Source organism: Nerophis ophidion, linkage group LG17, assembly GCF_033978795.1.
Source record: "Nerophis ophidion isolate RoL-2023_Sa linkage group LG17, RoL_Noph_v1.0, whole genome shotgun sequence".
Classification (NCBI taxonomy): domain Eukaryota; kingdom Metazoa; phylum Chordata; class Actinopteri; order Syngnathiformes; family Syngnathidae; genus Nerophis; species Nerophis ophidion.
The window spans coordinates 44,104,947-44,129,769 of NC_084627.1; the positions used below are offsets into that span (position 1 = coordinate 44,104,947).

The 24,823-nt window shown below is 39.7% G+C and overlaps 1 protein-coding gene across 1 annotated transcript in view; it reads right to left on the minus strand.

Annotated features, from left to right (window-relative positions):
• Positions 1-24,823, minus strand: part of il11ra (interleukin 11 receptor subunit alpha) — a 109,707-nt gene that overhangs the window by 40,101 nt on the left and 44,783 nt on the right. The window contains exon 2 of the mRNA XM_061877008.1: positions 3,118-3,214. Within this exon, the coding sequence (XP_061732992.1) occupies positions 3,118-3,214 (97 nt within the window). The remainder of the gene's footprint in view (positions 1-3,117; positions 3,215-24,823) is intronic.

Genomic DNA, 24,823 nt, shown 5'->3' on the forward strand with positions numbered 1-24,823 from the left:
TAATTCCTTGCTTCTTGTCTGTTTAATAGATGTCATCTGTGTTTGAACTTGACAATAACGTTTGCAAACAAGTCGGTTACTTTCACATGTCCATTAAATATTTGATTAATTTATGATGGCTCAGGTGTGAGTCACTCTCATCGGGCCCCACAGCACGCCGGTTTCCAGTTAATTGAAATATCACAACAGTAGATATTGTTCAGATAAGTTTAATTTTATTTAAGAACTTGCCCACAAAGCACCTATGACATGCGCATTTTCCACGCATGTGTAGTAGGTCGCGTTGCACCGGCGGACGGAGTTAGGGGTCTTAAAAGGTGGCATTGTGTGTATGTGGACAATGATAAGGTTAGGTGGGATATTTACCGGATAACCTTAGTGTAGAAGGGGCCTAATAATAATAATAATAATAATAATAATAATAATAGATTAGATTTTCTATAATTAGACAGTCAAAGCGCTAACAGAGAAGTGGGAACCCATCATTCATTCATACCTGGCGGGACTTGTGGGACTCGAACCCGGGTAGGTATTTTGAAAATTTTTGGGACTTTTGCCGACTTTTATCACTTTTCTCCCCGCCTTCCCGTGGGACTTTGCTGGGCGCGTTTTGAGCATTGTGGGCATCCCGGGACGTGTGCGGCCGGCGGTGGGACTTGTGGGACTCGAACCTATGTATGATTTTGGAACATTTTTGGGACTTTTGACGACTTTTCTCACTTTTCTCCCCGCCATCCTGAGGGTCTTTGCTGGGCGCGTTTTGGACATTTTGGGACTGGAACTTGGGTAAGGTATTTTGGACAAAATTGGGACTTTTGACCATTTTGGCCGCCTTTTCCCATCTTTTTCCTCTCCTACTTAGTGTAAAAGAGGCCTATTAGGGGAAGCATACAACAATTTTACCTCCCATTGATAACAACACTTTTCAAAAAGGGTCACATTAAGGCTGAACTCCATTGAAAATAGAAATGTATCCAACACTGTACAACTTTTAATCAAATTGTATTTTTGAGTCAACCAACACATATTGCATTGTTTACCCTCACACTGCGTGTTGTGTGCAAAAGCATTGGTGTTGCGTACATTTGGCTGGTTTAAATGTGTGTATTCATGCTTTATTGGCAGTCGAGCACATTATTCCCCAAACCCGCAGCATTCCACTCATATCTGATTTCTGCCTCTGGTTAGAGAGCCGCAGCTCACGCAGAAGTACCAAACACACAACCACACACATATGACTGTAGGTGCATGTCTCCATGCAAGCATATTTTCACACAAACGTATTTAAAAAAAAAAAAAGGGTTCTTCATTGAAATCAGATGGGTGGGGAGAGGCAGAGATTTCCAGTTCGATGAAACTCAGTGCTCTTCAAACAATAAAAGAATAAGTTGTGTTAATGGCTAAAGGCCAGTTTACTCATTAATGAAATTAATGTGTTAGCCTCAACTTGAGTTAGGTTATACACATGGAAAGGGTAACAACTAGCTTTGTAATATAAAAAGATGAGACATGAACATTTGTTAATACCAGAGACATTATCCATAAATTGGGTAAGGAAAAAAATTGGTACAAAACAGGAAATTTAAATGGGCTTATAATTGGGGAAAGAGGAGGATGGACAATGTTGTGGTAAAATAAAGTATGTGGAGTTTTATGGTGTTTTTTGAGAAGACAAACCATACAGTGTAACCGGTTATTTCATTCTAAATGCTAAATGGGTTTCCTCGCTCTTTTTTTTAAAAGTAGCTTCAGCTTCAAAACGTGCTGAGATGAGTCAATAGCACTAAAATAGTTCTGAAGTTTGCGCCGTCTGTGTGTGTGTGTGTGTGTGTGTGTGTGTGTGTGTGTGTGTGTGTGTGTGTGTGTTTCTATCCTGGAGGGACCAAAAACCTAACATTTGAGTCATGCGCTCGACCCGTGATATCAGAATTTGTCACCCCATGAGTCCAAAACATTTAAGTCAATAAAAATGAATAAAAAAAATATAATGGTCCGCGGGGGGTCAAATTACACAACTTTGTTGTGTGAAGTGCGTATGACAAGTGGTCAAACAAAGAGTCGTGGTCAAAAGTGTACATACACTTGTAAAGAACATCATGTCATGGCTGTCTTGAGTTTCCAATAATTTCTACAACAGGTGATTGGAGAAAATACTTGTTGGTCACAAAAAACATTCATGAAGTTTGCTTCTTTTATGAATTCATGACAGGTCTACTGAAAAAGTGAACAAATCTGCTGGGTCAAAAGTATACATACAGCAATGTTAATATTTGCTTACATGTCCCTTGGCAAGTTTCACTGCAATAAGGCGCTTTTGGTAGCCGTCCACAAACTTCTGGCAAGCTTCTGCTTGAATTTTTGACCACTCCTCTTGACAAAATTGGTGCAGTTCAGCTAAACGTGTTGGTTTTCTGACATGGACTTGGAGGATTACCTATAAAATTCTTCAGGACAAGCTAAAATCATCAGCGCGGAGGTTGGGTCTTGGGCGCAGTTGGGTGTTCCAACAGGACAATGACCCCCAAACACATGTCAAAAGTGGTAAAGGAATGGCTAAATCAGGCTAGAATGAAGGTTTTAGAATGGCCTTCCCAAAGTCCTGACGTAAACCCCATTGAGAGCATGTGGACAATGCTGAAGAAACAAGTCCATGTCGGAAAACTAAAAAAATTAGCTGAACTGCACCAATTTTGTCAAAAGTAGTGGTCAAAAATTCAAGCAGAAGCTTGTCGGAAGTTTGTGGATGGCTACCAAAAGCGCCTTATTGCAGTGAAACTTGCCAAGGGACACGTAAGCAAATATCAACATTGCTGTATGTATACTTTTGACCCAGCAGATTACAAGTATGTGCTCCAATCACTCCATAACAAAAAAATAAGAGTTGTAGAAATGATTGGAAACTCAAGACAGCCATGACATGATGTTCTTTACAAGTGTATGTACACTTTTGACCAGGACCGTAGGTACTGCAGTGGGAAATACTTGACTTGCGTGTATGTGTGTGTGTGTGTGTGCATGCGTGCAGAATGCACAGTTAAGTGTTTGAATGCAAATGCATTTTTAAATATGGCCTTTTGATAAGAGGAGTGCGTGTGGTGCAAAGGTGTGTGTCCATACCTTCATGGGTCCAACTCTGAGCACCACTGGGACACAGTGACCAAGATAAAAAACAGATGACTGTCAGACTCCCAGGACAAGACAAAAGACCTGGCATCTGCAAAGACACAGAAGGTATAATCATGAAGAGTTACTGCCGAGTCAGTCCAGCTTTTTAGAAGTGACATTAACAACATGGGCCCTTGAGCTGCATGATTTTCATTCACTCATCTTCTACTTTCTATGGGCAAACCACAGGCTCTAAGTAAGATAGCATGTGAGGGTTTTTTTAGAATGTGGGGCCAAACTGTGGCACCAGAGTTAACCCATGCAAGCTTAGGAGGTCATGCTAATTTTACACCGAGAGGTCCGAGTGCAAATTTGTAGCTGGAACCACTTAGAAACATACAATAATGTACCGTATATTTACTTCTGCAATAAAAGACGTTTTCTGATGGAAGAATTGTGCTTGTTGTTATGTTCTATTTCCAAATATGCCCTTCTACTGTGAAACAGCTCCAGAATTTTATATTAGCACAGCACCCTTTTTTTAAACCAAAAACTGTATCATCATTTGAGGAGCAACACAATCTATTCTGGGGTGTTGGTGAACGTTCAATATTAAGACTTCAAGACTTCAAATTGCTTGAGTTTTAAATCAATTGGAATTAGAATAAATCACATTATTGAAATTGTTCTTCTGAGAACATTTTAACCGGAAACGCTTCAATGACCGCTGTCGAATTCAAAACATTTGTTTGATTTAGTATTATTGGTCAACGTTTTTCTCGTACGCCATCCATCCATCCATCCATCATCTTCCGCTTATCCGAGGTCGGGTCGCGGGGGCAGCAGCCTAAGCAGGGAAGCCCAGACTTCCCTCTCTCCAGCCACTTCGTCTAGCTCTTCCCGGGGGATCCCGAGGTGTTCCCAGGCCAGCCGGGAGACATAGTCTTCCCAACGTGTCCTGGGTCTTCCCCGTGGCCTCCTACCAGCTGGACGTGCCCTAAACACCTCCCTAGGGAGGCGTTCGGGTGGCATCCTGACCAGATGCCCGAACCACCTCATCTGGCTCCTCTTGATGTGGAGGAGCAGCGGCTTTACTTTGAGTTCTTCCCGGATGGCAGAGCTTCTCACCCTATCTCTAAGGGAGAGCCCCGCCACCCGGCGGAGGAAACTCATTTCGGCCGCTTGTACCCGTGATCTTATCCTTTCGGTCATGACCCAAAGCTCATGACCATAGGTGAGGATGGGAACGTAGATCGACCGGTAAATTGAGAGCTTTGCCTTCCGGCTCAGCTCCTTCTTCACCACAACGGATCGATACAACGTCCGCATTACTGAAGACGCCGCACCGATCCGCCTGTCGATCTCACCATCCACTCTTCCCCCACTCGTGAACAAGACTCCTAGGTACTTGAACTCCTCCACTTGGGGCAGGGTCTCCTCCCCAACCCGGAGATGGCACTCCACCCTTTTCCGGGCGAGAACCATGGACTCGGACTTGGGGAAAAACAAAAACAAAAAAAAAGTCTGAGTTTTTCTCGTATGGTTTTAGGGATATTTAACTTCCAGACTAGGCTCTATAAAGTTACATTTTCTAAAATATACTATAGATGAAAACATACCGTGTCCCGTTTCCTGTTCGGTACCTATTTCCTAGTTTTGTCCAGCTATTTTGTATACAACTTATGTTGTGTATATACTACTAAACTCAAAAAAACACTTATGCATCACCCTGACAGTAGCTTGACAGTTTTTTCATGTTATAGCACTCTTTTTAAGATACGAGAGCATGGCAATACCCTTTCACCTAAACTTCATTGTAATCGATATTAAATACCCGTTTCTTAAACTGGGAGTTCAACTTATCAAACAAAAGTGGTTCAATACACAAGACAGGACAAGGTACAGCCTGAGATTTGTAGTACTACTTCAGCTTTTAAGATAAATATATCTTCAATTCTATTTCAGACATATTGTTTATAAAACCTGAAGCAGGATTCAATCAGGAAAGTTCGCTTAGGCGCTCTCACACGGTCTCCACATCTGTCATGCTGACATTTTTGCAAACATCGTTACGAACAATGACTGCAATCCAGATGCAATTTTTTGGCATTCTGTGCAAATAATTAAGAAAAGAAAATCAACAGCATTTCATCAGGCCAAAGAATTATCATTGGCTCATATAACTGCAGTGACGCTGCCAGAATCTAAACAGTGTTTGTACAAAGGTATTGGGGTGCATTATGAAAACTGATTGCGGGGATATTTTAAAAGTTGATGACGAGACAGTTTAGGTCAAACAGGATGAGGACTTTAGACTCTAGGGATCACAGCATCAAAATAGAAGAGCACTCAGAGCACATGCCTCCTCCAAGGCCAGAAGACCACAATGCAATTAAAATGGCAACTCGAACCATCTGTATTGTATGTCTGCAAATATTTTAACAATGGCTAAAAAAATGCCCGACATTTTCCAACAGATCAGCAAAATATTTCTTGTGAAATTATCGGAAAACTTCTAGCAAGAAACAAGAAGAAGAGCATGTTTTGATTGTATACAGTCGTGGTCAAAAGTTTACATACACTTGTAAAGAACATCATGTCAAGGTTGTCTTGAATATCCACTCATTTCCACAACTCTTATTTTTTTGTGATGTAGTGATTGGAGCACATACTTGTTGGTCACAAAAAACATTCATGAAGTTTGCTTCTTTTATGAATTTATTATTGCTCTACTGAAAATGTGAGCACATCTGCTGGGTCAAAAGTATACATACAGCAATGTTAATATTTCCTTACGTGTCCCTTCGGCAAGTTTCACTGAATTACCTCCAAATTCTTCAGGACCATCTAAAATCATCAGCCCGGACGTTGGGTCTTGGACGCAGTTGGGTGTTCCAACAGGACAATGACCCCCCAAACACAAGTCAAAAGTGGTAAAGCAATGGCTAAATCAGGCTGGAATTAAAGTTATAGAATGGTCTTTCCAAAGTCCTGACTTAAACGTGTGGACAATGCTGAAGAAACAAGTCCATGTCAGAAAACCAACATATTTAGCTGAACTACACCAATTTTGTCAAAAGGAGTGGTCAAAAATTCAAGCAGAAGCTTGTGGATGGCTACCAAAAGCGCCTTATTGCAGTGAAACTTGCCAAAGGACATGTAAGCAAATATTAACATTGCTGTATGTGCTCCAATCACTATCACAAAAAAATAAGAGTTGTACAAATTATTGGAAACTCAAAACATCCTTGACATTATGTTCTTTACGAGTGTATGTAAGCTTTGGACCAAAACTGTATCTATCACTTAGTGGATTAACTAACCACTATATTGAAGTATATGGACCAATGGCTTGGGTTCATCTGTGAAAAACTATATCAGGTATTGCCTTGAATCTTATGGCGTGTTTCATTATCTTGGAAATATGGAGTCAGAGCTGGAAATGACATCACAGCCAAGCTATGAGCGTACCAGTTACAAAGTCGGAAATCGAGATAGCTACATCCACGAAAGCTATTCTTGCACTTGCCTTGTCTAAATATTAAAGTACAACATTAACATGCATACACGTCCAACAATGTAACGTATAAAGCTGATTTAGATAGATAGATAGATAGATAGATAGATAGATAGATAGATAGATAGATAGATAGATAGATAGATAGATAGATAGATAGATAGATAGATAGATAGATAGATAGATAGATAGATAGATAGATAGATAGATAGATAGATAGTACTTTATTGATTCCTTCAGGAGAGTTCCTTCAGGAAAATGAAAATTCCAGCAGCAGTGTACAGAGTTGAGATCAATTTACAAAAAAAAAAAAAAGTAAATAATGGGGGTTTAAAAGGAAACAAAATACAGAAATATTACAAAAAGAATAAAAACAATGGGAATAACAATATAACAGTAAAATAAGAATATAACAAGACAAAGTAGGCAGTAGTGACCATGTTAAGAAAAAGTATTGCACTGTTAATGTTTTGCATCCCCTGTCATCCTTGTACCCCCCACCCCACTCCCCAGAGAGAAGTTGTACAGTCTAAGGGCGTGTGGGATAAAGGAGTTTTTGAGTCTATTAGTCCTGCACTTGGGATGAAGTAGTCTAGCACTGAACAGGCTCCTCTGGCTACTGATAACGCTATGCAGAGGGTGACTGGCATCATCCAGGATGCTTACTAGTTTGTCAACAGTCCTCTTCTCTGCCACCGTCACCAGTGAGTCCAGTTTCATTCCCATTGTAGAACCGGCCCGCCTGATCAGTTTCTCAAGTCTGGAGCTGTCCTTCTTAGCACACTACCATGTAGAACAGAACCATTTAGTGTGACAAAAACTAGTCAGGAGCGCTAATAACGGCCATTACGGAAGCTATTATTGATTACGCTCAGAGCAACCTTCTTAAAATCCAACTTTGGTGTGGTGAGGACTCTTCCACATTCCAAGTAGGAATTTCGAGGTCGGGGTCGTTCCAACCAGGACATTCCGACCACCCAGTACAAATGAAACACACCATTAATTCCTCATCTAACCAAGACATTTGAGACAATCGTATGCTTCCTATCTAGGAAAGGCCAAAAAGACATAGCTGAATTGGTGTGAAAGAACTTGCAATTGGGCCTCAACACATTTTGGTTGAACTAGAGATTGTAGGTAAACAGTAACGACATCTGAACTGACGCACGTTCTGGATGAATGGCTAAGTTCGGACTGGAGAAACCAATAATGTCATGCAGAAAGTAGTAATAGTCATGATATCGAAGCGGGACATTCACAATCTTATTTGAAATGTTCACCGTGGTGATCAAAACTAAATGAGAGTTGAGATAAAAGTCTGCATTGTGGTCTCAATCTGGCATGGAGGTGTCACATTCACCACTCGGGCACTGCGACTTCTCAAAGCACACTCAGCAAATTCAAACCCCTCTTGTTTACATTCCTCCTTTTCTAGCCATGCCACCTTGCTTCTGATCAAAAGCCTTTTGAAATCGGGGACATTCTGTACTTGCAAACCAGCGGAAACAGCGCTCGTTAAATTTCATTTAGAAAACGGAGTCAATCGAGTACAAATCAAAGCATTAGTGTTGGGGTTTATTAAATGCTGCTGGGGGGAATGTGGCATTTTGATGACGGAGATTGGACCAAAGTACAACTCTGTCATGTCGAACTATCTTTTGCTATGTTGATAGGTCCCAGAAATGTTAGTGTTTTTGTTTTGCTTTACAATTTGTTTATCGCTACACTCTGACGTCGATCCTTGGCTACGTTTTTCCAGCACTCTGATGCCAGGAGGTTCAAGGTTCAGCAAACACATTTGTGTCAACATCTCTAATGGTGTGCCCTCTACCTGTTAGTGCTCTCCTCCAGAGTAACTGGAGCTCAGCAAATACTGGCAGCAACCACTTGCTCTACTGCGTCTTTCTGTCGCTCCCATTAAACGTTTCCAAATCAGCCTAACTATCTCATATTTCCACCCCCCTTTATCTTTAAAGGTGTTTTTTTCCTCACTCCCTTAATCTTTTTCTTTTTCTTACACTGATTGAGTTTGCCGACGAGGGTTGAGTACTGTTTGAATTTGGACGGTTCCAGTTCGTTGTTTTAATTCCGGTTCCCAGAGATTCTTGATTCCCATTCTTTTAAGAGGCAGTGTCAAACAATGTACTATTGTTAGAATAAGTATGTGTAAATTATCACACAACTCTTATGCTTAAAGGCTGTTGCTATAGTTATTATCAATTGTGCTAAAGTTGTACTGTTCTATATGTGCAAAGTGACAACTTGAAATCTCGCATTGCGAGTTCTCTCATATCAGAGTTTGTTTACAGACAATGCCTGCAAACTGCCAAGGACGGACATTGAGTACCTTGGTGCGGACAAAACAAAGACAAGGCGAAATCACGAGTCTCAGCACATTTCCATTCTGATTTTGTGGGTTCTTCCGAGGATGTCGTGGTCGTAATGATTTGTGCAGTCCCTTGAAACATTTGTGATTTGGGGCTATATAAATAAACATTGATTGATTGATTGACTAATCATGTATTGTGTCTAACTGGGGCTGTTGGCATTACCCCTCCCTTCAGAAGCAGCCTCGGTGATGTAACTAGGGACCTGCTGAATAAATAGGGGAGCACATGGGCTGAGCCTTCGAGCGTAGGTTGGAACTGTAACTGAGTGTACAGCCCAATACGTCTCTCCTCATGAGAAAAATTAAACTCTGTCTCTGCCTGATTCCTTGCTTCTTGTCTGTTTAATAGATGTCATCAACTATTTTGAACCAGTTTCTTTTCACACAAACACGCTCTCAAAACAGTTGTACTTTATTTTTAAAAAACCTCATAAAACACATTTGAATATATCAGTTAACATATTGTTTATGAGCTAGAAATAGGGACGATCCGATCAGAGTTTTATGCTGCCAATTCCAATCATTCATGAGTAAATATTGGCCGACACCAATCACATTAACTGTCATTTTTATTGTTTATTCATGGGGAATGCTATTGACAGTTTAACGATACGAGTTCCTCGTTTGTTACTTTCTTTTATTCTAAAAATTGATCAAAACAAAGTCAGCAGTGACTAAGTCGTAACAATACCTAAACAAAAGCAAAATCTGCTATTACTTATTGAAATCCTGTTTTTTCCCCCTCAAATGCCTCCGGTGCATGGGGCTTTAATCCCCTAGTTTGTAAGCATTAACAAAAACGAGAACAACAAAGTTAGATTTTAAGAAAGCAAAATCACTGGGTATTAAATATATCAATCAATCCATCAATGTTTATTTATATAGCCCTGAACCCTTGGTATCAACACTACCAATTTATGGATTATCCACCTCTTGCATGTATGCCTGACAGAAAAATTTAGTATTTTGGATTCGATTTTTTATTGATTTGTGTTGTGGCATAGGCCGGTTATTAAATCTAACTGGTGGGGAGCGACCACATTACAGTCAACTATGCGGAGTGTGTGCATGCGTACACATGTTCTTGTCCCCCTGACACCATGGTTAATTCCTAACCTTGCGGAAAATATCCTCTTCCACTTTGGGATTGCTGACTGAAAATTGCACGGTGGTCTGCCAAAGCCAAGCTGGACGTGATCATATGCACTGATGTTGGCCAGTAGTTCTACTTTACAGGCCCATATTCAGTACACTGATTATCATCTACACCCGTTTGATGGGTTCAACTCCCAAACAAGCCAAATGCACGCAGGGCGAACCAAAACGCATACTTTAATCAACCACAAAATCTGAAAACTAAACTACTTTTCAAGTCATAAGTTGACTGTTCTTTACAAAGTCAGAGTGCATATGATCCCAAATATGTGATGCTGAGATACTGTACAGTCGCACCACAGACTGATGCTTGTCTGTGTGCAGGAAATGTTTACAAATAGTAAATAACTTCAATCAACTCTAGACGAATATGCAGAATATTAAGAAAAAGACAACTAGATTAGACCACAAATGCTAGTTAACGATTTAATGACTCATCCACTCCTATAGTCCAGGGTTCTCCTAAAATCTGGTATATATTAATGGTACTTTTTCAAAGGTGTCTTAGGGCATGAGTGTCAAACGTACGGCCCGCGGGCCTGATCACATTTTATCCGGCCCGCGGGATGAGTTCCCTAAGTATAAAAATGATCCGAAAGAAAGAAACTGCTGTTCTAAATTTGTCCACTAGATGCCGCAATAGCAATTCTTTGTATCTTTGTAGATGATGCTATATATGTAAAAAATAAATAAACTACATGATGTTAGTTCTTCCAGTTGAGGAAAATGAGCAAACTACATAAATAGCAACCTGTAATTTGATTTTTAACATAATTTTTTTATCTTTATAGATTGAAAATGAACACCAATGAGCTGACTGATAAACATTATCATATCATTCATTCAGAAAGTATAAATAATGACAAGTAGATAGAATACTAGTAGCCATAACATGTAAGTGTAAAACACCCCCAACAACATTATGATTTGTAGAATTTCAAAATATGCTTGTTCAATTTTTAAACAAAGAAAACAATCTGAAGTTGTCTTTATTTTTAAGTTATCGTGCCGTGATTTTACCAGTCTGGCCCACTTGGGAGTAGATTTTTCTCCATGTGGCCCCCGATCTAAAATGAGTTTGACACCCCTGTCTTAGGGTCACCTGATCTAAGCATGGAACGCCAGTAAAAAAATGCAAAGACGGCATCCCAGTAACGTGTACACCGTACACAGACGATAGAAAGCAGTAAAAAAATAACTTGCATCTCCCTATGGTAGGTTGATTTCTGCAAAAGTAGGGACACTATTTTATGATTTGTATGTATATTGTATGCATTTAAATTTGTTATAAGCCCTCCACACAGTTAACACACACAAACACTTCCAATGCTCTAAAACCTGCATCCTTTTAACATGCAAACTTAAATAGAACACTGTATTTGGTTTATCAATCTGAGAAAAATCTAGTTATACATGAAAAAAAATAGCAGTTATGCATACTTTAAAGCAGTGTTTTTCAACCGCAGCACACTAGTGTACCTTGAGACATTGCCTGGTGTGCCGTGGGAGATTATGTAATTTCACCTAATTGGGTTAAAAATATGTTTTGCAAACCAGTAATTATAAGCCGTAAATGTGCCGTTGTTAAATGTCTGTGCCGTCGAGAGATTGTCAGAGTTACCGTGTAATACTCTTCCATATCAGTAGGTGGCAGCAGGTAGCTGATTGCTGTGTAGATGTCGGTAACATGGTTTGTCCTGATCACAGCATGCAGACGACAGCAGGAGGCAGTGTGCAGGTAAAAAGTTGTCTAATGCTTAAACCAAAAATAAACTAAAGGCAAGTGCTCTTAAGAAAAAGGCATTGAAGCTTAGGCATGGCTATGCAAAACGAAGCTAAAACTTAACTGGCTGCAAAGTAAACAAAAACAGAATGCTGGACGACAGCAAAGACTTACAGCGTGTGGAGCAGCAGACGGCGTCCACAAAGTACATGCGTACATGACAATCAACAACAAAACAGGTGCGCAGGACAAGATCTAAAACACTACACAGAAAAACAGCAAAAAAACCAAAATAAGTGTGATGTGACAGTACACCTACTTTGAGACAAGAGCTATATTGATGCATGCTTGATTATGGTTTGAATTCATATCCAACAATTGCGAGAACAACTTTTTATTGTTAATATCGGCTGCTGAATTTCATTTTTTAATGTTTTCTCCTCGTGGTGTGCCTCGAGATTTTTTCAATGAAAAATATGTGCCTTGGCACAGAAAAGGTTGAAAAACACCAATTTAAAGATTCAGTTGTGTACCCTGAATGCAAGTTGTCCGGTTAAATCACCTGAAATTCAAACATTCCAGTCGCCATTTGGATTATGTGAACGACGCTGCACAGAAAAGAAAGGTACTGTGGCACCATCCAGTATTTGACCTGTACATTATTATTTAAATTGTATATCCCTGGAATACCAGTGATAAATAAATATGTTCATGGCTGTATGATTGTGTTATTCTTTAAAGGATAAATATTAATATGTGCGATTGGAATGCTTTGATTTTAGTGAGGTTATTGAAAACAGTCATATCCATAAATGCAATGGTAATCTTCAGTCTTCAGCAAAGGCGTCTTCAGTAATGCGGACGTTGTATCGATCCGTTGTGGTGAAGAAGGAGCTGAGCCGGAAGGCAAAGCTCTCAATTTACCGGTCGATCTACGTTCCCATCCTCACCTATGGTCATGAGCTTTGGGTCATGACCGAAAGGATAAGATCACGGGTACAAGCGGCCGAAATTAGTTTCCTCCGCCAGGTGGCGGGGCTCTCCCTTAGAGATAGGGTGAGAAGCTCTGCCATCCGGGAGGAACTCAAAGTAAAGCCGCTGCTGCTCCACATCGAGAGGAGCCAGATGAGGTGGCTCGGGCATCTGGTCAGGATGCCACCCGAACGCCTCCCTAGGGAGGTGTTTAGGGCACGTCCAACCGGTAGGAGGCCACGGGGAAGACCAAGGACACGTTGGGAAGACTATGTCTCCCGGCTGGCCAGGGAATGCCTCGGGATTCCCTGGGAAGAGCTGGACGAAGTGGCTGGGGAGAGGGAAGTCTGGGCTTCCCTGCTTAGGCTGCTGCCCCCGCGACACGACCTCGGATAAGCGGAAGATGATGGATGGATGGATGGCAATGGTAATAATAAATAACATGATTTATTTTGGTTTTCTGTTTTTGGCATTGATTTTCTCATTGTCAGTTTCGGTCAAGAATTTAAATTTGTATAAAATAGCTACTGGAACCACAACGCAATTGTGGTTGTGGTTCCAACGCAACCACAACCATAAAATAATATTTAAAAAAATGAGCCTTTAATAACTCAAAAAGCCTTTCTTACGAGAAAAGCTGACAGAGGCAAGGAATCATGACAAAAAAATGTGTCTCTTCAGTTCCCAAACGTTTACGGAGTGTTGTTAAAAGGAAAGGCCATGTGACACAGTGGTAAAAATGCCACTGTGACAACTTTTGTTTCAATGTGTTGCTGCAATTAAATTCTAAGTTAAAGATTATTTGCAAAAAAAATTAAGTTTCTCAGTTGGAACATGAAGTATCTTGTCTTTGCAGTCTATTCAATTGAATATAAGTCGAAAAGGTTTTGCAAATCATTGTATTCTATTTTATTCAACATTTGCACAACGTGCCAACTTCACTGCTTTTGTGTTTTGTATAAAAAAAAGGAGACTTAAATTACTCAAAAACCATTTCTTGCAAGAAGAGCTGACAGAGGCAAGGAATGGTGACAAAGGTCAGGCATTAGCTCATTCTTGAAGCCCTGCCATGAGCGGTTGCAAGACAGAAGAAGATACACGACAGAACAACCTTGTGCTAAATTAAACTCTTCACACACGTGCATGATGACTAATTCAATTTAGAAGTACTGGCTTTTAGCTCTTCCTCTCTGTGGCAGCACGATCCCACAGCGTGAGTCACCCACACTCCTGCATGCCACTGCACATTCACTCATCCAGCAGGCCGAAGGAGCAAGACGGAGTGGCAGTGAACGATGAGAAAGTGAAAATGGGAGTGGAGTTGAAAACGGGGAGAGGGAGTGTTGTCTACCAGGCTAGGGCAGGACTACAGGAACACGTTTGTAGTTTGATTAAAGCCAGACTAGTTTCCCAAGTCATCCTCACTTGAAATGCAGTCAATAACAGGACATCCCCTTCATGAACATAAACAACACAGTCTGTCATGTACAGCAGTGTTTTTCAACCTTTTCTGAGCAAAGGCACTGAAAACATCCCGAGGCACACCACCGGCAGAAATTATTGAAAAATTAAACTCGGTAGACGATAAAAAGTTGTTCTTGCAATTGTTGGATGTGAATTCAAACCATAACCAAGCATGCATCACTGTAGCTCTTGTCTCAAAGTCACATCACACCCTGAGTTATTTTGGAGTTTTTTTTGTGTTTTCCTGTGTGTACTGTTTTTGAGCTCATTTTTTTTTATGGCTTTTCCTGTTTTTATTGGTATTTTCCTGTCTTCCATTGAGCGCTACTCCCCGCACCTGCTTTGCTTTAGCAATCAAGACTATTTAATTTGTGCGGACGCTATCCTTCTTTGTGGGGACATTGTTGATAGTCACGTCATGTACGGATGTACTTTGTGGACGCCGTCTGCTCCCCACGCTGTGAGTCTTTGCTGTCGTCCAGCATTCTGTTATTGTTTACTTTGCAGCCAGTTCAGTTTTAGTTCCGTTCTGCATAGCCATGCATAGGCTTCAACACCGTTTCTTAGCGTCACTCGCCGTTTGTTTATTGTTGGTTTAGAATAGAATAGAATAGAATAGAATAGAATAGAATAGGATAGAAAGTACTTTATTGATTTTAGACCAGTTGATATGCTGCTTCTTTTCTTTTTCTCCTCCGTCCCCCCCTCCCTAGTGGAGGGGGGGACACCCATGCTCTAGACAGCACAGACATTCAATAAGGGCACATTATTTGCGGATTATAATGACTGGTTTTGCAAAATATGTTTTTAACCCAATTAGGAGAAATGATATAATCTCCCACGGCACACCAGACTGTGTACTGTATACAACAAAGACTCTAATTTAGTCCAATTTACTGTCTGCATGTTGTGTTTACGTGCGTGTTTGTGTGTTACGAGGGAAGCTGTGCTCATAATCAAATAAGTGGTGACAAGTTGAGGGATCATCTAAAAGCCCAGTCCGACCAACGTGTGTGTGAGTCAGTAAGTGAGAAAACAGAGATACTGTGTGCGTGAAGACTTTCAAGCACTAAATCAACAAGATTGAAGGGTCCAGCCAAAATGTGTGCCATGCGATCGGGGAAATACTACAATGGCTCCCGTGTTTATCCAGGTTTCTCCGGCAACCACAGCACACTCATCTGGCCTTTTGAGGCGATAACAAGTCTGCTGACAGACAAGTGCGTGTGTGTGTGTGTGTGTGTGTGTGTGTGTGTGTGTGTGTGTGTGTGTGTGTGTGTGTGTGTGTGTGTGTGTGTGTGTGTGTTATATGTCCATATGTGAAGCACCTCAGTGCAGTCTTGGCCGCCGGTGTTTTTGTTTAGATAAGTCGACCTTACCACAAACGTGTATTAATAAGCATTTGATGTGTTTGTGTGTGTAGCAAACTGTTTCAGCTCTCTTCGTTGTACAAAACCCAAAACCAGTGAAGTTGTCACATTGTGTAAATGGTAAATAAAAAGCAAATACAAAGATTTGCAAATCTTTTTCAACTTATATTCAATTGAATAGACTTCAAAGACAAGATACTTAACATTGAAAATGGTAAATTTTTGTTGGTGTTTTGCAAATATTAGCTGATGCCTGCAACATGTTTCACAAAAGCTAGCACAAGTGGTAAAAACAAAAAAGACTGAGAAAGTTGAGGAATGCTTATGAATACCAACCAAAGTCCATTGATTTTTGTAAATGGTAAATAAATACAAAATACAATGATTTGCAAATACTTTTCAACTTATATTCAATTGAATAGACTTCAAAGACAAGATACTTAACGTTGGGACTGGTAAACGGTTATTTTTGCAGGTATTAGCTCATTTCGGAATTTCATGCCTGCAACATGTTTCAAAAAAGGTAGCACAAGTGGCAAAAACAAAAAAGACTGAGAAAGTTGAGGAATGCTTATAGATACCAACCAAAGTCCATTGATTTCTGTAAAATCAAACAGTGCCATATTTAAATACCTAATTTTTTGCACAGGAGGTCACATCCAAATGCAGCTTCGGCACCGGCTCAAACACCTGACCAGGAAACAAGCAGTCAAGCACTTAAGATAAGTTACAATTTTTCTATGCCAATAAATCAAAGAGGTACTTAAAAGTACAGGTAAGCACCAAAGCTAGCACGATGCTAACTTACATTGTATTTGCCATATACATGCTGCTGGCTACCATTAGCCGTTTTACAGGGCGATTTTAAATTCCTCCAAATTTGGTCATCAAAACTACAAACCCCAAAACCAGTGAAGTTGTCACATTGTGTAAATGGTAAATAAATACAAAATACAATGATTTGCAAATACTTTTCAACTTATATAGACTTCAAAGACAAGATACTTAACGTTGGTTATTTTTGCAGGTATTAGCTCATTTGGAATTTGATGCCTGCAACATGTTTCAAAACTGCTGGCACAAGTGGCAAAAAAGACTGAGAAAGTTGAAGAATGCTTATAGATACCAACCAAAGTCCATTGATTTTTGTAAAATCAAACAGTGCCGTATTTAAATACCTAATTTTTTGCACAGGAGGTCACATCCAAATGCAGCTTCGGCACCGGCTCAAACACCTGACCAGGAAACAAGCAGTCAAGCACTTAAGATAGGTTACAATTGTTCTATGCGAACAAATCAAAGAGGTGCTCAAAAGTACAGGAAAGAACCAAAGCTAGCACGATGCTAACTTACATTGGATTTCCCATATACATGCTGCTGACTAACATTAGCCGTTTTACAGGGCGATTTTAAATTCCTCCAAATTTGGTCATCAAAACTACAAACCCCAAAACCAATGAAGTTGTCAGGTTGTGTAAATGGTAAATAAAAACAAAATACAATGATTTGCAAATCCATTTCAACTTATATAGACTTCAAAGACAAGATACTTTACATTGGACCTGGTAAACATTTGTTATTTTTTTGCAAATATTAGCTCATTTGGAATTTGATGTCTGCAACATGTTTTAAAAGAGCTGGCACAAGTGGCAAAAAAGAGTGAGAACGTTGAGGCATGATCATCAAACACGTATTTGGAACATCCCACAGGTGGACAGGCTAATTGGGAACAGGTGGGTGCCACGATTGGGTATAAAAGCAGCTTCCATGAAATGCTCAGTCATTCACAAACAAGGACGGGGCGAGGGTCACCGCTTTATCAACAAATGCGTGAGCAAATTTTCCAACAGTTTAACAACATTTCTCAACCAGTTATTGCAAGGAATTTAGGGATCTTGTCATCTACGCTCCGCAATATCGTCAAAAAGTTCTGAGGATCTGGAGAAATCAGTGCCCCTGTACCAACTTTTTTGGAATGTATTGCTGCCATTAAATTCTAAGTTAATAATTATTTGGACAAAAAAAATGAAGTTTCTCAGTTTGAACATTAAATATCTTGTATTTACAGTCTATTCAATTGAATATAAGTTGAAAATCATTGAATTCTGTTTCATAGACCATTTACACGACGTGCCAACTTCACTGGTTTTGGGTTTTGTAAACGTTGCCTTCTCCTAAACTGCATGTATCATCGCTTTCTGTTCATGTTAAATGGATTTTAAATGGGGACACATAAAAGGCCAGTTGAGAATAGTTCAATATTTTTGCCCTGAGCCATTCTTGAGTGTTTTTTTGCAGTATGTTTTGGGTCATTGACCTGCTGGAGAACCCTTAGCCTGCGACTGAAACGGCTCTCTAACACTGGGCAACACATTTTACTCCAGAATGCCTTGACAGTTTTAAGATTCCAATGTATCTTGCACTGATTAAATACGTGCTATGTCAATAGCAGGAAGCAGCCATGATAACAAAACCAAGTGTCCTCTGGGGCTGCACTGTTTGGAGAAAAAACACACAATGACATTTTTCTCTTTAAAGTTGCGATTCCATTTGGGATTTTTATATTCTCTACATATAAACAGAGGTGGGTAGTAACGCGCTAAATTTACTCCGTTACATCTACTTGAGTAACTTTTGGGATAAATTGTACTTCTAACTTGCTTTGTTGGGTCTGCTTGCTTTGTTGGGTCTGCTTGCTTTGTTGGGTCTGCTTCTGTCTCTGGCCATGCTCCCTCCTCCCCAGCGGACAATGGCGTGGAACACCGCAGAGGCCACCACAGTGGATATGTTTATTTTACTTTTTATTCATAGCTGTATGTAGAAGTGTCTGCTTGTATCAGCTGCTTTAATGTCTTTAATGTCCTCTGTGTTCTTTGATGTTTGATGTTTCCCTCTTACACACATTTAAGAGGGATGTGTACTATGGCTATGAGTTGTTGTTTTTTGTTTTTTGTTTTTTTTCCCTTGGCCTCAGTCTGCACCCCCACTCCAGGGCCCAGGCTATGACCGATTTTTTTTATTTTTTTTTAATCTTCTATTCTTTTCTCTCCCCCCCCCTCCCTTGTTTACCTGTATGTCATCTTTTTTGTAAGGGGCGCTGGAAGCCGGCAGACCCGTCAGCGATCCTGTTCTGTCTCCCTGTAATGTTTGTCTGATCTTGAATGGGATTGTGCTGAAAATTGTAATTTTCCTGAAGGAACTCTCCTGACGGAATAAATAAAGTACTATCTAATCTAATGTAAGAGTAGTTTTTATGCAACATACTTTTACTTTTACTTGAGTATATTTATAAAGAAGAAACGCTACTTTTACTCCGCTCCATTTATCTACAATCAGCTCGTTGCTTGCTACTTTTTTTTTTATCGATCTGTTAATGCACGCTTTGTTTGTTTTGATTTTGTCAGACACACATTCAAAGTAGGAACTACGCATGCCTGCGTTTCACCAATCAAATGCAGTCACTGGTGACGTTGGACCAATCAAACAAAACCAGGCGGTCACGTGACCGTCACACGTCGAATCAGACCTAAAAAGTTGAAAAACTTATTGGGGTGTTACCATTTAGTGGTCAATTGTACAGAATATGTACTGTACTGTGCAATAAATGGGTTAAATGGGTTGTACTTGTATAGCGCTTTTCTACCTTCAAGGTACTCAAAGCGCTTTGACACTACTTCCACATTTTACCCATTCACACACACATTCACACACTGATGGAGGGAGCTGCCATGCAAGGCGCCAACCAGCACCCATCAGGAGCAAGGGTGAAGTGTCTTGCTCAGGACACAACGGACGTGACGAGGTTGGTTCTAGGTGGGATTTGAACCAGTGACCCTCGGGTTGCGCACGGCCACTCTCCCACTGCGCCACGCCGTCCCAATCTACTAATAAAAGTTTCAATCAATCAATTAAAGTGTAAAGGAAAAAATACACTTTTTATTTCAACCGTACTTCCCATCAAAAGCCTAAAGACTGATCGCACAGTTCCTGTCTTCACAATAAAAGCGCCGCTCCATCGCGCCTGCGCTAACAAAATAAGAGTCTCCGAAAGCCAGCACAAACAAGCGAGCAAGCTACGGAGTTTCCCGCCAAAGTATTTCTTGTAAAGTGTATAAAAACGAATATGGAAGCTGGACAAATAAAATGCCAAAAACCAACGACTTTCATGTGGTATTAGACAGGAAGGAGGAACGTTTTTTCTCCTCCATTTGAAAATGTGGACATTATCAGCAATATACTGTCTGATTCCAATCAATGCAAGTCATCAGAATCAGGTAATACACCAATTTATATTCTTGTCTTCATGAAAGATAGGAATCTATATGTTAAACATGCATGTATATTCACTAAAACACCTTTAACATTTCAACAAAAACAGAAAAATTAAAAACTATAAATTATATACTGTATATATATATATATATATATATATATATATATATATACATGATATGTGTGTATGTGTATATGAGGTAGATCACCTCGACTTGGTCATTTATTAAGTAATTGATTTACGTTGAAAAACGTATTGGGGTGTTACCATTTAGTGGTCAATTGTAGGGAATATGTACTGTACTGTACAATCTACTAATACAAGTTTCAATCAATCAATAAATGCCTACTGAGCCTATGGTGCTGTTAAGTTATTGTGGCTCAATTTGCCTTAATGGTTTTATTTTAATGTATTATTTTTTAATATATATTATTGTTTTAGTTGCTTAAGAGATATTCCTGGCTATGAATTTGCTCATTGCTATTTTTATGTTTTTGTGCATTATCTGTTGCCGTAATTATTCAACGAACAGGTTACTCATCAGTTACTCAGTACTTGAGTAGTTTTTTCACAACATACTTTTTACTTTTACTCAAGTAAATATTTGGATGACTACTCCTTACTTTTACTTGAGTAATACATCTCTAAAGTAACAGTACTCTTACTTGAGTACAATTTCTGGCTACTCTACCCACCTCTGCATATAAACGCATAAAACTGCGAAAATGACATCACGGAAGACATGTTGCATATTTTTGTCTCAAAGTGCCACACATAATGTGCAATAATCTACTTTCAAAAACACTTGTCTTTATGCAAACAGATTCAGAGCTTTTGTCTACATCAAGGGTGTCAAACTCTGGCCCGCGGGCCAAATTTGGCCCGCCGTGTAATTTAATTTGGCCTTTGAAGCAACATCAAATTAGCATTAGAGCTGGCCCGCCGGTATTATACAGCAATGGTGCAGCTGTAACACCGCATTTACCGCTAATACTCATACTTGCCAACCCTCCTGATTTTCCCAGAAGACTCCAGAATTTCAGTGCCCCTCCCAAAAATCTCCCGGGGGCAACCATTCTCCCAAATTTCTCCCGATTTCAACAATATTGAGGACCCTGCCTTTATCATACTCTACAACCTGTCGTCATGTCCTCTTTTCCTCTCTGCAAACAGCGTGCCAGCCCAGTCACATAATATATGCGGCTTTTGTTGCGAACATTCGCAACATAAAAACAACAGAACAAACACCCAGAACCCCTTGCAGCACTAACTCTTCCGGGATGCTACACTATACACCCCACCCGTTACCACCAATTTTTTTATTCTCATTTTATTTAATGCGCCGTTGATGTTTTTTCATTTGTTTTTTGAAAGTTGATTTTGCACTGTTAAGTTATATAAGCGTTGCTTGTTCCTTATTCGGTGTTAAAGCAAATCAGTGTAGCAAACTGAGCAATAATTAACGTTTTTATTCATGCACTTTCTCTGGCTACTTCAAGGCTTGAATGTTTGATTCATTCCATCCATCCATCCATTTTTCTACCGCTTGTCCCGTTCGGGGTCGCTGGAGCCTATCTCAGCTTGTACACACTGGACAAGTCGCCACCTCATCACAAGGCGTTTGATTCATTCATTATTGTTATTTTATTTTCAAATGTATTATTAGCCTGTGGAAAAAAGTTTATTTTGATATTTACCTCAGAGGGCTGCAAATAGAAAAGAGGCATTACATTTTTTTTATATTTTATTTGATATGCCATTGCTATTTTTTTATTATTATTATTATTATCATTATTATTTGAAACTCGGATTTTGCATGTCACTATAAAGTTATATAAGCCTTGATTGTTCAATATTCAATGCAAATTTTTTTGGGTTCCTATTAAAAGGTTAATTTGTTCAACTTTGGCCCGCGGCTTTGTTCAGTTTTTAAATTTTGGCCCACTCTGTATTTGAGTTTGACACCCCTGGTCTACATCATGCTCTTAAACTGAAGAAATAACTGATAAAAACTTTACAGTGATCATAAAGTATTCATCATATATAAAATACAAATGCATGCTACCATTTTAAAGGATATACACTTTTATTTTTCGTTACTGTAGAATTGTACAGTAACTGGAAGATTATCCTAAATAAATAAAATTAAATTGACTCAACCTCCGGCCTGATGATTTTAGGTTGTCCTGAAGAATTTGGAAGTAATCCATCTTTTTCATTTGTCTAATTTAAAGTACCAATTCTATTGGCAGCAAAACAGGCCCAGAGCATAATGCTACCACCACCATGCTTGACAGTGGGCATGGTGTTCCTGGGATTAAAAGCCGCACATTTTCTTCTCCAAACATATTGCTGGGTATTGCGACCAAACCGCTCAATTTTTGTTTCATCTGACATCACATGGACAAAGATAAGAGGAAAGCTCTGTGGTGAGATGAAACAAAAATTGAGCTGTTTGGCCACAATACCCAGCAATATGTTTGAAGGAAAAAAAAATAGGCCTTTAATCCCAAGAGCACCAATCCTATTGTCAAGCATGGTGGTGGTAGTATTATGCTCTGGGTCTGTGTTTCTGCCAATGGAACTGGTGCTTTAAATGGGACAATGTAAAAGGATGATTAACTCCAAATTCTTCAGGAGAACCTAAAACAGGGGTAGGGAACCTATGGCTCTTGAGCCACATGTGGCTCTTTTGATGACTGCATCTGGCTCTCTGATAAATCTGACCTGACGTTGCTTAACACGATAAGTAATGAATAATTCCACTTGTGATCACAGTGTTAAAAATAATGTTAAAATTATAAAACATTCTCATGCATTTTTAATCCATCCATCCGTTTTCTACCGCACCTGTTCAAGAAGTTGCGTTAATGTTAAGAAGTTATTTTTTTATTATTGGTTAGTGTGGGGCTTGCCCTCCTGGGGGTTTATCAGACCCCCAAGCACCGACATGAGAGCCTGTTTCAGGGTTACAATATATATTTTTTTTATTTAATAAGTCTCTTAGTTGCTTTCCAGCAATTGTATTTCCAGCCCAAACCCAGTCTCTCCTCCTGGCTGCTGCTTATAACAGAGCGCAGAGCGACAGGTGGGCCATCTACGCACCTGTCGCTGCAGGCCCGCAGGCCACGCCCCCTCCACAGTTAGCTTCAGAATAACAATGTTGTTACAAAGAATAAGAGACCTGTTATACTCTAGAAATGTTGGTCTTACTTAAAAATGCACGAATTTAGTTGTGTTCAGTGTTAAAAAAAAAAAAAGTATATGGCTCTTACGGAAAATTGTTTTAAAATATTTGGCTTTTTGGCTCTCTCAGCCAAAATGGTTCCCGACCCCTGACCTAAAATAATCATCCCAGAGGTTGGGTCTTGGGCACAGGTGAGTGTTCCAACAGGACAATGACCCCAAACACACGTCAAAAGTGGTAAAGGAATGGCTAAATCAGGCTAGAATGAACATTTTTGAATGGCCTTCCCAAAGTCCTGACTTAAACGTGTGGACAATGCTGAAGAAACAAGTCAATTAAAAAAAAACTACAAATTTAGCTGAACTGCACCAATTTTGCCAAGAGGAGTGGTCAAAAAATCAAGCAGAAGCTTGTGGATGATAACAAAAGCGCCTTATCGCAGTGAAACTTGCCAAGGGACATGTAAGCAAATGTATACTTCTGACCCAGCAGATTTGCTCACATTTTCAATTGACCCATAATAAATTCATAAAAGAAGCAAACTTCATGAATGTTTTTTGTGACCAACAAGTATGTGTTCCAATCAAAAAAATAAGAGTTGTAGAAATGATTGTAAACTCTAGACAGCCATGACATGATGTTCCTTACAAGTGTAAGTAAACTTGTTATGGCGACTGTATATTCTCTTTTAGGGTAAGGAAGAACAGATGCGGTGTGTTCTTCAACAGGACACGGAGCAGGATATTCTTTTACAATGGCTTGGGTCATATACAACCTGTGGAAAATGCCAAAGACTAAACACAGAAAAAAAATAATGGCTGCCATGTGTATACGGAGATAACATTCAGCCGCGTCCCAAGGCCAGCGTGTCTATGAGAGAGTTTTTATGTGAGAGGATTTGAATAATAACATGCTAAGAAATATATCAAACTCCACGGGGCTTGTTATTGACTTCTCCTCAGAAGTATTTCAACATTAATTTGGAGCGAGCATCACAAACCTGAGCGGTGCTGTGTGCAAGCGGGTGTGCATGGGTGTGTTGCGGTACAATTTTGGCCCACACTCTACACTGCTGGAATTTCCTTAAGCTCAGCGGCCAGGGCAAGATGGCTACCATATGCCAGCTTTTCATACAGTGCAAAAAAAGCCTGCACATGATTGGATGTGGATATCACTATCTAGCTTGCATACGGCCTTAAAACATTGAACCATAACGTGAAAGCCACACATGCATTGTACAAATGCATTAGAATTACAATAACAGACCGTCAATACATGCACAAACAATATATACCGTATTTTTCGGAGTATAAATCGCACCTGCCGAAAATGCATAATAAAGAAGGAAAAAAAACATATATAAGTCACACTCGAGTGTAAGTCGCATATTTGGGGGGAATTTATTTGATAAAACCCAACACCAAGAATAGACATTTGAAAGGCAATTTAGAATAAATAAAGAATAATGAACAACAGGCTGAATAAGTGTACGTTATATGATGCATAAATAACCAACTGAGAAGGTGCCTAGAAAAGATTTGCGGTTTACGGACTCATCCGCGGAGTCGGGCGGGTGACATGACGAAAAAATAGATTTTAATTAGATTCGGGCGGGTGGCGGTTGAACCCTTCGGAAATATTTGATATACATGGCTCAGGGATCGGTAT